The sequence below is a fragment of the Dipodomys ordii genome, unplaced genomic scaffold, assembly GCF_000151885.1.
Source record: "Dipodomys ordii isolate 6190 unplaced genomic scaffold, Dord_2.0 Scaffold204, whole genome shotgun sequence".
Taxonomy (NCBI): Eukaryota; Metazoa; Chordata; class Mammalia; order Rodentia; family Heteromyidae; genus Dipodomys; species Dipodomys ordii.
Window position 1 is genome coordinate 1,646,746 of NW_012267420.1, and position 16,837 is coordinate 1,663,582.

The following is a 16,837-nucleotide window of genomic DNA, read 5'->3' on the forward strand; positions in this document are numbered from 1 at the left end:
AAAAAAGCTGGAAGTGGCGCTGTGGCTCAAGTGGTAGAGTGCTAGCCTTGAGCTGAAGAGCTGAGGGACAGTGCCCAGGCCCAGAGTTCAGGCCCCGCGACTGGACCCTCCAAAAAAAAAATTGTTTTTGCTGTGTTTCTTCCCCCACCATGTCTAGGTATTTATCCATTTTTTAAAAAGCTGCATTGTTTTCTTACTGTTGAATTTGTGTATTTTATAGTATTCCTTTATCAGAACTGACTTTTGTTCATTTTCTCCCAATGTTGACTTGTCTTCATTCTCAAGACTGTTCATTAATCAATTCTTTCATAAATTATAGCCTTTAGAAGGCCTGGTAATGAAGCTTTGTGGTAGAGTGTTGTGCAAGGCTCTGAATCCAATTCCTAGCATGGGAAGGAGGTATAATATTCCTCACCAATTTTAAAGTCATCTAGATTTTTGACTGTTATATCCCAGGAGTTTTATAGTTGGCATTTTACAACATTCAGTTCTGTGATCCACTCGAGATTTTGTAGAGGGTTTTTACATGTGAATGCCAGTTGTTCCAGAACCATTTACTGAAAACTGTCTTTGCTGGTCTTCTCTATTCTGTTCCACTGATTGTTCAAGTCTTTTGTCCATGCCACATTATCTCAATTACTCTATTATTTTGGTGCCAGTATTTCCGCTTGAATTCAGGACCGTGTTTTTTCCAGTTAACGACTAGCATCCTACCACATCCTACCATACCACAACTTCTGGCTCTGCTGGTTAATTGGATGTATGAGTCTTGTGGACTTTTCAGTTCAAACTGTGATCTTTGAAGGTCAGTTTTCTGAGATGCTAGGATTACAGGCCACCAGCACCCAGCTTCTAAGGTATACTTTTTTTTTCTTTTTTCTTAGCATACATTAGTTGTACATTTACTCATATCTATACAATGTATTCTGATCAACTTTCCCATTACATAAACTTACGTTTTTCATAAACTTAAGCTGGGTATTATAGAGCAAACTTGTAATCCCAGTACTAGGGGCGCTGAAGCTAAAGAATCCAAGTTTGAGGCCAGACTAGGCTACATAGCAAGACCTTGTCTCCAAACAAAGAGAGGGAGTAAGAAAGAATACTAGCTTATGATGATCAGGAAATCTGTAAGTTTAGAAAAAACTTAAGTTATCCTTTTATGGTTCAAAACATGACTTGGATGAGTGGTTATTCTATGTAACTGAGAGAAGAATGTGTACTATTAGATATAATGGTTTAAGATTTTCTGTGGGCTGGAGGTATACAATTTATACAAGTAGTCTGTAACTGGCATAGTGGATTCATCTATTTGTCTCTAAAGTTAGTAAGCTGCAAATTCATTAAAGATTTAAAGGTCTTTTTTAAAACAATGGACTTACTTTGTAATGCCTCTTTATTCCTAATAATTCTTGTTCTATATCATAGTATCTAAAATATAACTACTCATGCTTTTTTGGGGGGGGGTCCAGTCGTGGGCTTGAACTCTGGGCTTGGGCGCTGTCCCTCAGATCTTCAGCTCAAGGCTAGCACTCTACCCCTTGAGCCATAGCACCACTTCTGGCTTTTTTTCTTTTTGCTTATGTGGTGCTGAGGAATCGAACCCAGGGCCTCAGGTATGCAAGGCAAGTGCTTTAACCACTGAGCCACCTTCCCAGCCCTACTCATGCTTTCTTATGATTAGTTACTAGCAGTATTTTTTTTTCTATTTACTTTATATTTGGGGGGATTTTTTTTGAGTGCAGTCCCTAGGGCTCGAATTCATGGTTAGGCATTGTCCTTGACCTTGTTCAAGGATAGTGCTCTACCATTTGAGCCACAGCTCCATTTCTGGCTTTTCTTGATTTTAACTGGAGATAAAAGCCTCACATATCTTTCCAGTACTGACTTTGAACTTAGATCCTCAGATCTCAGCTTCCTGAGTAGCTAGAGTTACAGGTGTGAGCCACCAACACTTAGCTCTATTTACTTTTAATTTGTACATGTGTACACATTTAAAAAAATTTTAACTAATAACCTGAGTTTTTAATCCACTCCAACACTACTGTACAGTATTAGGACTGTTTTCTATTGGTTGCTCTTCTACTTTTGCCTTCCAGTTTTCCTGCTCTTGTAATTTTAGTTCTTGTCTTGTTTTCGGTCATTTGTGGGGTCTAAACTCTGGGCCTGGGTGCTGTCCCTCAACTCTTCAGCTCAAGGCTAGCACTGTCACTTGAGCCCCAGCACTACTTCCAGCCTTTTCTGTTTATGTGGTGCTGAGGAATTGAACCCAGGACCTCATGCATGCAAGGCAAGCACTCTACCACTGAGCCATCTTCCCAGTCCTGTTTTTGTTGTTTTTTTTTTTAATCAGTCTTTCTTCCCTTCATTTTCAAATGTTACCAGACTGTTTCAGGGGCAATGTTGAATACCTAATAATAACAAAAGGAAGTCATAAATCCTCCCTATCATTTATATCCTTGTTTCCTTCATGTATATATGTTTATCCTATCATGAATACATTGTTATTATATTTCATATGGAAGCATGTTAATGGTTACTGAAAAAATTGCATCTTTACTCATATTACTTGGTAGTTATAGGGTTAACATAACTATTAATGTCTACTTTGTTTTTTTTCAAATTTGTTCATAATTATCTGATTTTGTTTTGCTTTTGTTTTCAAGAAAATTAAAAGTGATCTGATTCTAAGTTACCAACTAACAGAACATAAACGTAACTTGGTAATTAGTGAATTCTGGTACATAATTTTGAAAAAGTTATAGCATAATATTCTGGAACAAAATTCCTTTCTCATTCATTATTTGATATTAACAAATGAAGTTTCTTATGACTTTATGTTGACAAAAACAAAAATAGGAACAAGGCAGATGCTGGTTGTCTGGAACCTGGTGGTCTCTCAAATTATATAAGTATTGCGCCAAAAGAAGGAGGTATTTTGGCTATTTCTATCATCTCTCAGGGCAAAGGTTGTAGAGGTTTAGTGACAATCAGTGATAATGATCTTAGCTCAGCTGCAACAATGGGAGGTATATTCCAGTTCTTTATTAAGAACAGAATGAGCAGGGTGCCAGTGGCTCATGCCCGTAATCCTAGCTACACAGGAGGCCGAGATCTGAGGATTTCAATTCAAAGCCAGGCAGGGCAGGAAAATCTGTGAGACTTTTATCTCAAATAAACCACCAGAAAACGGAAATGCTACTATGGTAGAGCGCTTGCCTTGAGTTGAAGAGCTTAGGGACAGCACACAGGCCCAGAGTTCAAGCTCCACGACCAACAAAAAGAAAAAAAGAACAGAGTGCAACCCTGTATAATCTTGAAACAAAGAACTTCAAAATACATTTTAAGAAAAGGACTGTGAATGTGGCTCAGTGGTAGAGTACGTGCATGGCATGCACAAGGACCTGGATATAATACTGCATAAATAAAATTAAATATAGAAATGCTGCAATATAAGGTGTTTTTTTTCACATGAGGCAAACATCTTGATGTGTCTCACATTAAGATGATAATGGACAAGAGACAGCTTAAAGCAAACTTCTTCCTGTAAGTTGGAAAATATTTCAGGTAGCTATCAACTCACCTCCAAAGAAGACACATAACAAATACTAGTACTCAACTTTCATTCTATTTATTTTACTAAATATTATACTTCATAAAAACACAAACCAGAAAACTTTTATTACTTATACTAATCTAAGTGAAAAGCAGACGGGGTTGTTTCCAACCCCATCCCACAGTCTTTCTACACATAGGGAGCTGGAACAGTATCCGTGAACACTTGTGTACACTTTGCCTTTCCTGTTAAAAGATGAATAAACATCTCTGAACATAAATGAACTTCTCTGAACCAAGAGAGACAAATGAAGCTTTACAAGATACAGGCACTTTATGTTCCCAGTTTTAAAAACAAACCAAGCGAAAAATTTTTAATAAAAGTAACTGGAACAGAGAAAATTTTAGGAGGTTTACTATTAGTTCTATTGACTTTACAGTCAAATGCAAACAGCATCAAACAAAAAATGGAAGTTTAACTGGAGCAAATAATCATATATGTAAAAAAATGGAGAAAAATGCCATGTGACTCCAACGTAAAAGATATGCCAATAATCTGCATTAAATTTTGTATACCTCCAAAACTGAGTAACACCTGCAGGTTTTGCAAGAATGTGTGGTTGGTGAGAAAAGCAAAAGGTGCTTTTATTCCACAGTATCTGATTAAAACAAAACAATTTACAAAAGAAAGTACCAAATGATACCTTAAAATAAATACTTCATCATTTTGATGAATATGTACATGTAGAGTCCACTTCCAGGTGATTTAACTATCTAAAAGTGGCATATCACTATCCAGTGGTGCAGGTGCAAGTTCACATAAATAAAACAGAGTAGCTTCACTAGCTTCAGCTTCAGTCAATGGCTCCAGGCGAACAAGCTTGCTTTGGGTTGGTTCTGGGTCCACATTGTTACCCAGAAGCTCATCAACTTCTATAGGTTTATCTACACAAGACATAACTTCAGATGATGCTGTTGTACTCCCTTGTTCAAGAGCAGCGGCAGGATTCCCATCAAGGAATGCAAGAAGTGGAAAGGCAGTATACTGGATAAGTTGCTTATCTATAAAGATCAGAAAGAAAAAACTTTTATATACCCAAACAAGAAATGACATGACATTTATTAGCAAATCTTAAAATATACAAGTCAGAAAAGTTAGTGTTTCAATTAAGAAATGAGGTTCTTTTAGGTCTCAAAATTAAGACAAAATGATCCAGGCCCCAGCAGCTCACTCACACCTGTAATCCTAGCTACTGAGGAGGCTGAGACCTGAGGATTGTGGTTCAAAGCCAGCCTGGGCAGGAAAGTCCATGAGACTCATCTACAATTAACTACTAGAAAACTGGAAGTGGCTCAAGTGGTAGAGCACTTGCCCTGAGCTGAAGAGCTCAAGGACAGTGTCCAGGCCCAGAGTTCAAGCCCCACAACTGACAAAAAAAAAGACAAGTTTTTCAACTCATTTTTCTCTATAAGCTAACACCATTTGACAAGGTAAAGTCAAATTGGTATAACATTGTATTCAACGATTATGACAAGACTTTCCCTGGCTTATACTAGTTTCTCTAAAAAATTTCTGAAATAACTAAAAATATCTTACATAGTTTAATACTACCTCTTTACTCACCTGGTTTGGACTTAGATTTTCTTCCATCTTCTGAAACTGGCTGAACTATATTGTTCTTCGTAGGTTCTAATCCTTTATTCTCAGACTAAAAGAAAAAAAATTGTAAAAATCGCTGTTTCTTGTTTTGTATTCCTGAAAAGTACATTCTTAAAAAGTGATTTAGTATATACATAATGAAATATTATCTGACAGGGGAACACAAGATAGGTAAAGATAGAAATGTGCCAAACACAACCAGTTTCAAATACTAACTGAAAGATAACTATTGAAGCAATTAAATACATTAAGCAAGTATCAATTAAAACACATATTACACTTTTCATGCCTAAACAGAACATTTAGGATAATTATAATTAGGTAAATATATGACATGATGACATCACTAAAACATGCCCTGTCTGGGAAGCCTCAAAGTTGAAGCACCGTTTCTTATCATTTTCTTCTTGTTTCTTTAAGCTTTTTTTCCCCCACCTTTTAAATTGTTTCCCCCCCCCCCGCCACTCTCTTTACTTCTGAGCAGCACAGATGAATTTAACCTCTAGTGATATTAAATTCTTCAGATCTTTTCAATGATGTTCAAACTCAAAGGAGATGATTCTCTTCTCTTTTGTCCCTTTTTATGAATAACTGTTAAGCCCTAACTACTTCCAAACCTGGAATTTCTGAATGCTGGTTAAATATGTATGGTGTTAACAAACATCTGTATACTTAATTTCTGCAATTCCATGGATGCTCATCATAATACTATACAATGTAAATTTTCAGGATTCAGAAATGATAATGTTCCTATGATCAAATAAAAACTGAGCATTTCAAGTATTTACATAAAAATATTTCACCATTTAACATTCACAATAATTATGTAAAAATAAAATTTCCAAGGATACTAAACTGTGGATGCTCTAAAAACATGAGGACCAGAACTATAGATTCGTCTCCCATGACAATTCTTATTCATTAGCAGTGGTTAAACAGCAGCACTACAGAGTATCCTGATTGAGAGAATATCATAGACCATGTCATATATATTAAAAATGGAATGATAGATGATATGCCAGTTTTACTAGAACTTCAATGAAAGTTGGTCTCAAATTAATTTGTTAAGTTTTATAGAAAGTATATTTTGCTATACTACTTTGAAAAATTTCAGAATAGTATAAGTATAAGAATAATAGCTCAATGTCTAGAAATAAATGTACAGTAAAGCATGTTCACTAAATTAACCCATGACATGGACCATTAGGTATATAACTGACAATATAATTATATATATTTACCGACTTTCATACTATAGACACAGAATTTTATACTATAAAACAAGCATATTAGAGTCCACATGCCAAATTAAGGATACCATCTGTTTAAAAAAAAGTCTTATTGAAAGTTCTTTTATATTTTATCTAATTATTTTATATATCATCTATAACTGCTTTTTAATACCATAACTTTTTATAATGTAAGTGTAGCCCCAAATAGTTCAAAGAACATGTTACCTGTAAAACAAAGTATTTATTAGCTGTCTCTTTACATCAAAAGTATGCCAGCCACTGATTAAATGATCCAAATACTAAATGATAATCAGTAACTTAGTGTTAGGTTCTCAGTTAGACAGGTGGCTAAACATACAGAAAATCTGTCATGAGTCATGGCTCAATGGTATCTTGGCCAAACTACCAAGTGTGAGAACTCTGAATTTAAACCAAAGTTCTGACAATAAATTAAAATAAATAATACAAAGGTAATAGAAGGGTGCCAGTGGTTTATGGCTCATACCTATAATTCTGCCGATTTACAAAACTGAGGCTGAGGCCAGTGCAGATAAGAAGGTTCAGTGAAATACACCTTCAAAATAACTAGCAAACATTTAAGCTGGAGGTGTGGCTCATGTAGTAGAGTCCCAGCATAGCAAGGCCCTGAGTTCTATCACCGATACCATAAACAAAAAAAAAAGTAAGAACATTTATGTTATTTCCTCACATAACATAAAAATTCAACCTTATGATTTTATTCATTTGTTTAGGGGTATTCATTTTTAGATCTTGACTTCACTGGAATTCAGACTTGATTTACTCTGTAGTCAAAAAAATAAGGTTCCTAAACAATTATGTGTAAATTAAAACTCTATATTACACTAGTCAGTAAGCTGTACAAAATAATCAAACAATTACAAACACATGCTTACTTGTAACTGCCCTTAATACTCATTGAAAAGCTTGCTAACACTTGCTAAACCCAAGTAATGCTCTTATTACCTTCAATCTTTATAGTTGAAGAAAGAAAAGGTCAGAACTTCACTCTTTTAACCAGCCTTTCCTCCAATGAGTACAATTTTTTTCAATATGCCAATAAAATGAAGAAATTATACAAGAATATGGGTATCAGTAATTCCCAATTAAATAAAAGCTGAGAAGTTATTTACAAAGGAATAAAATGCAGTTTACAAAGTATGAAAAAAATTTTTCTATAATTACTTATTTCAACAATATACCTGAACAGGCCAAGGATGGTCAGGTGATTTCCCAGCAGGTGTGGTCATACTTAAGTGAATCTCATATGTGTGAGTATTGGGCAAAACCAGAATAACAAAAAGCTAACTTTTCATCTATCTTGTTCAAAACATACTAGGTAAAAATGTATTTTAAAATATTTGTAACTGAATGATACTATCTACTTACTAAGCCTTTCTCATATTTTTATATTATGGATCCTGAATGACATGGATTATAACTTACTTTTTTATTACTGGGATTCATTTGTGCAGAACTAATGAAAAGCTGAAAGACAAAACTAGAAAGATGATAAATTTTAAAAGAACTGCATGTTAAAAATTTTTATAGAACCATGTTGAGTGAAGAAGTGTTAGTCCTTAGAAAGTTTCTATAATAAAAAACAAAATTAGGAAAGCAGAAAAGAAAAACAGGGCAAGGTAGTCTAATGTACTAGATGAAATTTTATGTTAAGAATTCCTCTACAGCTGGGAAGGTGGCTCAGTGGTAGAGCGCTTGCCTTGCATGCCTGAGGCCCTGGATTCGATTCCTCAGCACCACATAAGCAAAAAGAAAAAAGCCGGAAGTGGCGCTGTGGCTCAAGTGGTAGAGCGCTAGCCTTGAGCTGAAGAGCTGAGGGACAGCACCCAGGCCCAGAGTTCAGGCCCCACGACCGGATCCAAAAAAAAAAAAAAGAATTCCTCTACAAAAATTAGTGGGGGGGGGGAGGGGTGTTGGGAAGGTAGCTCAGTGGTAGAGTGCTTGCCTTGCATGCATGAGGCCCTGGGTCTGATTCCTCAAGTACCACATAAGCAGAAAAAGCCAGAAGTAGCACTATGGCTCAAGTGGTAGCGCACTAGCCTCGAGCTGAAGAGTTGAGGGAGAGCGCCCAGGCCCAGAGTTCAGGCCCCATAAACAACAACAACAAAAAAAGAATTCTTCCACAAAACAATGGTTTTCCCTAATTAACACCTCCTTCATTATTCTCCACTCATTTTTATTTCTTTCACTTCTCCCTACTTGATTCTGGCATCATGAGGTAGCAAGGGCTAAGTCCTATGCCCTAATAACAGGCTTCACTGAGTATCTTTTAATTGAAAATAAATGTATAGAATTTATGTGATAGTAGCACCTTAACTATACATCAAGTGTTTAATCTCACCTAATAAGGGAGGATAAGTGTCAATCATTGCTCATGAGCTGTACTCCTTAGTTCACCCAATTTATAAATGTAACTTTAAGTCATAAACTTCAAAATAAGTCATTCCATGAGAATTTATTAAGTATCCGAGAAATAATAAACATCATGAAGACATTATTTCTGCTCTCTAGGAGCTTACAATCTAAACAAGGTAAGACCAACATTAAATAGCCAACAAATGTACAGATACAATCCAATAAGATTAACAAAGGGTGGTAGGGCTTAAAAGTACTAGGGACATAAAAGAATGAGAAGGGAGGAAAGCACACACATGCAGACATATTATGAAACAAAAAGACTTGATAAAGCTATATATCAGTTCCCATAGAAGTGTTAGGGCTTGAAATGAAAAAGATTTGAAGGTATGTGTGTGTATGTGTGTGTGTACGCACACACATAAAAACCAGATTATATTCTAGAAATGAATGAGCCAAGTCCAAATGACAAGGAAGTTTTGAACTGAACAGTAAATACTAAAGTTCGAAAGGTAGAGCAAAGCAAGTCCGTTGATGAGACCAGATCCTATCAGTAATGAGAGCCTTAGGAATGGCTAGGTCAACAGAATACAGGCATTAAGTTAGTATTTTCTAAGAATGAGCATAACAATGGTTCATAAGATAGAATGAAGTGCAGAGAATCCACTGGCACATTCACTCTCCATTCTGTCTACATTGATTCCTCTCATTAAAGTTCCTTGAAAGCTCACGGTAGCAGTAAAAATATTACTGGCTCCCACCCCCCAATTTTCTTCTTTTCTTTTTGTATCACCTAGTGATCCCTGAAGAGTTAAGGAATTCACAGTCTTGAAAGCAGACAGCAGCACATGAACACTACTCTCTGCCAGACCACGCTCCATGACTCCAGGGGCCTGCCTGTTTCCACTTTGCTCCTCTAGAGGGTAGGTGCCATAGCAAGGCCACTAGTGTAAACTCATTTCTTCCCATCTTTGTTCCACACACCTGCTCCCGACTCAGAAATACTTCTATGTGTTATCAGCAGATACATGGTAGAAAAAAACTAGACCACGTATGACAAACTAAAACAGCGAACTGAACTCTAACCAAACACTACAGAACCCACAAACTACAATATCCTTATTCATCTGACCATCTTTGTTGCTAGCTTAGAACACAGGCAACCTACAATTGGACATTTTAAAAGTTTATGACAGTATAACCTAATTCAAGGATAAAATAAGGATCCTGGATGAGAGAAGTAAACATAAAAATACAAAGTTGGGATGGCTTATGAATGTTACTTCAGAAAAGACAGGAATGAATGAGATAAAGGAAATAAAATCAAGATGATTCTGTGATAATTATCCTCAGTGGGTAGGTATATTGACATCTGATACTATAAAAAATAAGAAACCTGCTGGATGCTGGTGGGTCTTGCCTGGAAGCCTAACAGCTACTCAGGAGGCTAAGATCTGAGGATTGCAGTTCAAAGCCAGCCCCAGCAAAAAAGTTCCCATGAGACTCTTATCTTCAGTAACCAGTCAAAAAATGAGAAGCACAGCTGTGGCTTAAAGTGGTAGAGCTCAGGGATAGCCTAAGTCCTGAGTTCAGGCCCTATGCAAGAGAAAAAAAGAAAAAAAAAAAGGATAGCTAATTTAAAGAATGAATATTTGGTTTTGAGCACAAATAATCTGAGGATACAACTGATGCTATCAAAGGCAAAGAATTAGAATTGAAGCCAAGTTTACTAAGAACTGGAGATAACACATTTCAGAGTAATCCTACAAAACAAATGATCTTTACAGGGGAGGCAAAAATAAAAGAGGGTACAAAAATGAGTGTCTCGGAAATACAAGACTGCAGGAAGAAAAGCTCTTAGAAGAAACAGAATGGTTAGAGAGATAAAAAGAAAACAAAGGTTTAGTACCTCTAAAATCAACAAACACAATTTTGATGTATAATATTTGATAATATTGTAATACCAATAATGCCAATTAGAATTCTTTCAATGCCCTTCATGTTAGGCATAAGCTATGTAGACTTAAAAGATGGAGAAACAGAAAAAGACAGGTTTTTCCATGTTTAATAATGTGAGCAGGAACAGAACTCAAACCCATATGATTCTAAACAAATTTCCTCCCAGTAAATCACTGAATGATAAAAACAACCAAATCAAAACAAACAAAAACACAGAACACACAAAGCCTACTATGTAAAACAAAACAACCCAATACCTAGAAACAGTGCTAAGAGTAAAAAAGCCAGACATTTCAGTCATAGTTTCAGAATAGAATGAGTAAAAATAGGTAATACTCATTTCTAAAATTTTGTAGTGAAGACAAAAATAGTAAAAGAGCAAAGCATAAACACTTTATGATTTGTATCCACTGAAGGCAAAGTTAATAATTAGTAACTAAGTTCAGAGGAAAAAAATTGAGAAGCAGAACGCAAGATAAATTGGTTTAACTTGCTCAAAGAAATGATACATAATTGAAAACAATCACAGCTCCTGAGAGCAGCAGGGCACAGTAAATTACTTTCTGCAAACAAGGAAAATTTAAGAGAAATAATATTCCAAGTTAAATTAAAATGACCAATAGCCAGAATTCATTCTAGAGGTATCTAGAGGAAAGATACTCTAGGCAAGTGTTTACTACCTGTGCCACATCCTTGCCTGTAAGGGATAGAGATTGAGAAAGGTCTCCAGAATGAGTGAACAGAGTTGATAGAATTCACTAAAGATTATAACTGGTAAGCATAGGAAGGAAAACTATAGCTTTTGTGGTGCTGATGATTCCGGAAGAGCGATTATGCCATGGAACAATGACTGATGAGAAATCCAGAGGTAAAGGGCAAAATAATGAACTAAAATAAGACTGAAGTAATAAGAAGGACTGACTCCTTTTAGCCTCATTAATAATAATGACACCTTTAACTAATAAGACTAGAATCTTTTGAGGTAAGAGAAGCTTTAATGTAAGGCAAGAACATAGAAAAGAGCAAAAAACTTTCCAGAATAAAGACAGAAAAAAATGAAGAAGAAATGTGGAAATAGTAGAGAGATCAAGGTTCATCTGAGGGGGACCAGGCTGGACTACATACAAAGCTTTGCATAAGGTACGGATGAGTAGCAATGAGTGAGCAATGAGTGAGTAATATGGTTAGACAAAGATTCACAGTTCTGACACCACGAGAATTGAATTCATACAGGTAGTGATAAGGATTAAAGCAAGAAAACTTTAGGACACAAGATACAAAAATATAAAACAATATAGCATATGTAATAAAACACAGTTGAATGGAAAATGTTCATTCCCAAAGGATTAAAAAGTGTTCCCACAGTGTTTCCTGGCTAGGTACTTCTATTACTAATTCCACAGATTTTTATTCAATGATACATTACTTCAGAATTAAACAGCACAGCAACAAGTCTGGACAAGGCCAGATTTAGTAGTACTAGTAAATGTTACGAAATATTAACTGAACTGCTACTCAGAGTAACAGTAATGACGACATTCCTTGAATGTTCCTAACAGAGATCATCATCCTTTCTGACAATATTCATTTAAGAAAAAAAACCAGTATAGAATATAAAAACAAGAAGATGTATTGATTTTTTAAGTAATATGAATAAGTATATAAATTATCAGTACAGCAAAAATTACCCAAAGTACCTACATCAACCAGGAGATCTGGGTCTATGCTAAACTGTCTTCCTGATAGCATAGCTTGGAAGTCCTCTAAACTGCAATCAATACTGTCAAGATAATCCAACAGCTCAACTCTAAGGGGGAAAAAAAAAAGATTAAGTAGATTGAATATTTATTAGGTTTCCTTATTCTTACATTTACAATCACATTACAACCTTACTAGCTGCTGAATGCTTACCATTTCTTACATTTGAAATATTCCATTCAAAATTTGGGATTCCTTATAATTTGATTGGGAGCTTATGGCCTTCACACAAATTTCAGAGTTTACTGCAATAATAGTCAGATGTACCTTATCTTCTAACTCAGACTCTAATACTTCTACTACTCTAATCACTTTTATACTAATCTCACTAGCATTAATCACTGGCTTTCTTTTTGTCCTAAATCCTTTAATGGCAATTATTCTATTTCATAGTACTAGTAGAAATAGATACCCAAACAAATATTTCATTTATAAAAATCTGAGGAACTGCTAACAAAAACTCCAAAACTAGACAGGTGCTGGTAGTTTGACTGTGATCTTAGCTTATCAGGAAGCTGAGAGCAGAAAGATCATGATCAAGGCCAGTTCCACCATTAAAATTTGAGACCGTACCTCAAAACTCACCAGCAAAAAAGGCTGGAGAGTAGATCAAGTGGTAAAGCATCAGCCTAGCAAGCACAAGGCCTTGAGTTCAAACATCAGTACTGCCAAAAAAATAAAAAAAAAATTTAAACACTCCAAGTCTACCCTTAATTTAGTTAATTCATTTCATTTCATGGCTCAACCTTGACCAACAGAAAAACAGACAGGATGGGTTGACCCTCTGAAAGAAAGATAACTAAAAATACAAAAGAATGTGAAGTTGAGAAAGCAATTAGTTCCTCACACATCTATGAGCACTCACTTTCCTAAAAGATTAATGTTATCATTCAAAATGGAATCCATCATGGTCACAGGATCTTCTGTGGTCAGATTAGATGACCCATTTAGCTGGATAGCACTAGACATTAGAGGGTTGGTGACATCACTTCCTGAACTGAAGGATTCTCTTGCTGGTTCACTCTGATCTAGACTCTGAATGACAGGTGCATACTCATCTTCATTGTCATCTTCAACAATAACAATATCAGGGTACTGGCTACAGCTAGATCAGTAAAATGAGAAAGAAGAACCAATTACACTTTCAGACATTCAATAAATTCACTCTATCCACCATTCTCCATAGAAACTTCTGAAAACATATTAAGAGGCTTATATTTCTTGGGTAGGTAGCTTAATCATAAACATTGATAGTTCATAAAATACAATACCAGCTGGATGCTGGTGGCTTACGCCTGTAATCTTAGCTACTCAGGAGGCTGACATCTGAGGATTGCCAGCCAGAGCAGGAAAATCTATGAGACTCATCTCCAATTAACCACCAGAAAAACGGAAGTGGTGCTGTGGCTCAAGTGGTAGAGCACTAGCCTTGAGCTGAAGAGCTCAGGGACAATGCCCAGGCCGAGTTCAAGCTTCATGAATGACGAATGAATGAATGAATAAATAAATACAAGGCCACAAATATCAATAAGAGGTATTTAGTTTCAAAAACAAAAATAAGGATCAACTAATTGTCATTTACTTTGTGAGGAAGGCTTTATCTGTTTAACAATTTGGCTTAATTTTCCAGTTAAATAATTTAAATATGAGATAGGTAGGTACTACTCTTTCAGAAGAACTTTAACTAGGAAAGTGCCAATAGTTCACAAATTTTATCTCGTAAGCTCCTTACTTAGAGGTATCAGATATAACATCTTCATTAGTTTCTGGAATAACTGGGATATTTTCTTCATCTGCATGATCATCAGTAACATCATAAATAATGATGTCATCTGAAATCCGTTCTCTTGTTTTTAAACCATCAGTCCTACTGTGTGGAACCTTAAAAGAGAGGGAGAAACAGCAAAATCAAAGGGACTATAAAAGATATCATTTAAAAAACAACTGCACAGATAACATAATTACAGATATTTACTGTAGACACAATCATAAGCAAAATAGCAAAGTCCTTTTCTTGGACTTTTCTATCAATTCACAGGCATGAATCATATTATCTGTAGTATATATAACTATTACTTTTATTGTAAAACAGCCTGAAAACATCATGTCCAAAAATGTTTCTATGGAAAAATCTTCAAATTCTAACATACTTATTTTTTGTCAGTCCTGGGGCTTCCACTCAGGGTCTGGTGGTATCCCTGAGCTTCTTTCTTTTGCTCAAGGTTATAGCACTCTACCACTTGAGCCACAGTTCCACTTTCGGCTTTTTCTAAGTAGCTTATTAGAGATAAAAGTCTCATGGACTTTCCTGCCTAGCCTGTCTTCAAACTGCAATTCTCAGATCTCAGCCACCTGAATAGTTAGGATTACAGGTGGCACTCAAATTCTAACACACTTTTAATAACTAAAGAATAAAAAAAGTTTTAAGCCTTCAAACGTTCAAGCATTATCAGATATGTGAAAACACATGGATGGGGATTATTTTATCGCAAACACGCAAACAACTGTGATGTTTTGTTCTTAGTGTAAGAGAAAACACTTCAACTATTCTATAGTTATATGTCAATTTGACATTTTTTAGCAAAGTTTTAATTTTTTAATTAAGATACCGGTACGTTCACCAGTTACCCATTTTTTAAAAATCCAACTCTCAAAACTGAAGTTATTATAATACAAAAAATATAATGTAAAAATGATTATAACACAAAAGGGTTCAACACTAGTTAGTTACCAAGAGGTAAAAAATATGAAACAGTCATATTGATAGCTTTTGTCTACAATCTTAGTTCTCAGAAGACTGAGATCTGAGAACTGTAGTTTGAGGCAAGGCCAGACAGACAAATCCTCAAGAATCTCATCTTCACATAACTAAGCCAGAACAGAGGCCTCGCTCAAATTGTAGAGCACCAGACTCGAGTGAAAAAAACTTGACTACACAAAGCCCAGAACCAAGAAAAAAAAAAAGAAAAAAATGAAGCAGTTTAAAATACATAAATACAGTTGGCTAAAAATCTTCATCTGTTTAACATAAGCATACAATCCTATAAGCAAGATAGATACACTTGATAATTTAGAAATAAAAGTGGGACTAGGAGTTAAATATGATGTTAGTGCTACTTTGCCCAAGAACTAAATCATTTTCATAGCTCAGTAATAAAATCCAAAGCAGTATTTAAGAATTCTATGACCTAAAAGTAACAATAGTAGCTCAGTAGTAGAAGTACTTTGCCAGCCTGTTTAAGAAGGTACTCAAGTCCATTCCCAACACCACTAAAAATGAAAGAAACAAAGATTTTAAGATCATAAAAATAGGTCTGGTCTCTGGACTTGATGGTAGACTTATATGCCATCAGAGTTGCACAAATTATCCAGAGAGCTTGTGACAAAAACAAAGGTAAGGGGCTGGGAAGGTGGCTTAGTGGTAGAGCTCTTGCCTTGCATGCATGAGGCCCTGGGTTCGATTCCTCAGCATCACACAAGCAGAAAAAGCTGGAAGTGGCACTGTGGCTCAAGTGGTAGAGTGCAAGCCATAAGCTGAAGAGCTGAGGGACAGCGCCCAGGCCCAGAGTTCAGGCCCCACAACCGACAAAAAAAAAAAAAAAGTATCTTAAAATTACTAGAGAAAAGCAGCCTATTTAATGCATATTTGTTTAAAAAGTTGGAAACAACCAACAAAAACTACAAGACATTGCACAATCATAATTATATGATATTCAATTTTTATACAGGGTTGAAATGCACTAAATGTGGTTTAAAAATCCCAAAAGTAGCACCAACTAAAAGCAGCTACAGATAGATACATACATAATGTACTGTTCCTAAGTTAACACATAAAAACCAGCATGGAAATTAACATTAATGCAAGATAGAAAAACAGAAAAGCAAACTTGGAATTAGGCAAGTAGAACAATTATATTTGCAATAATTTGTTACTTAAATAATCTAAAGCAAATAACAAAAAATTTAATGATTTAATAGAGCTAGGGAATGAACACTTACATTATTATTCACTTAACTTCCTTGAAATACTGCCATAATAAAATTTAGTTTGAGAAAATAAATATAAAATATACATGAAAAATTACTTTATGATGGTGATTATCAGCTGGTTCTTTGACTATGTGCTGAAATAGATTCTTCTTTTGGGCTCCATTAGTATTTAGAAGTAGAGGCCTGGAAATCAGAAGAAATATTCAGAAATAAATGGTTAAACCTTCTAGAAATTTAACTATATTGAAAAATGTTTACTTCAATAGTGAACAAAAATCTTCAGTAAGAA

At 35.3% G+C, this 16,837-nt stretch overlaps 1 protein-coding gene across 1 annotated transcript in view; it reads right to left on the reverse strand.

Moving 5' to 3' along the window:
- Nucleotides 1-3,615: 3,615 nt before the first annotated feature.
- The window catches only part of Hsf2 (heat shock transcription factor 2), a 41,417-nt gene continuing 28,195 nt past the window's right edge, over nucleotides 3,616-16,837 (reverse strand). Inside the window, exons 7-12 of the mRNA XM_013035112.1 lie at nucleotides 16,644-16,731; nucleotides 14,291-14,439; nucleotides 13,424-13,663; nucleotides 12,502-12,607; nucleotides 5,180-5,264; nucleotides 3,616-4,617 (exon numbers count right to left, since the gene is read on the reverse strand). Of these exons, the coding sequence (XP_012890566.1) occupies nucleotides 4,322-4,617; nucleotides 5,180-5,264; nucleotides 12,502-12,607; nucleotides 13,424-13,663; nucleotides 14,291-14,439; nucleotides 16,644-16,731 (964 nt within the window). The 3' untranslated portion in view covers nucleotides 3,616-4,321. The remainder of the gene's footprint in view (nucleotides 4,618-5,179; nucleotides 5,265-12,501; nucleotides 12,608-13,423; nucleotides 13,664-14,290; nucleotides 14,440-16,643; nucleotides 16,732-16,837) is intronic.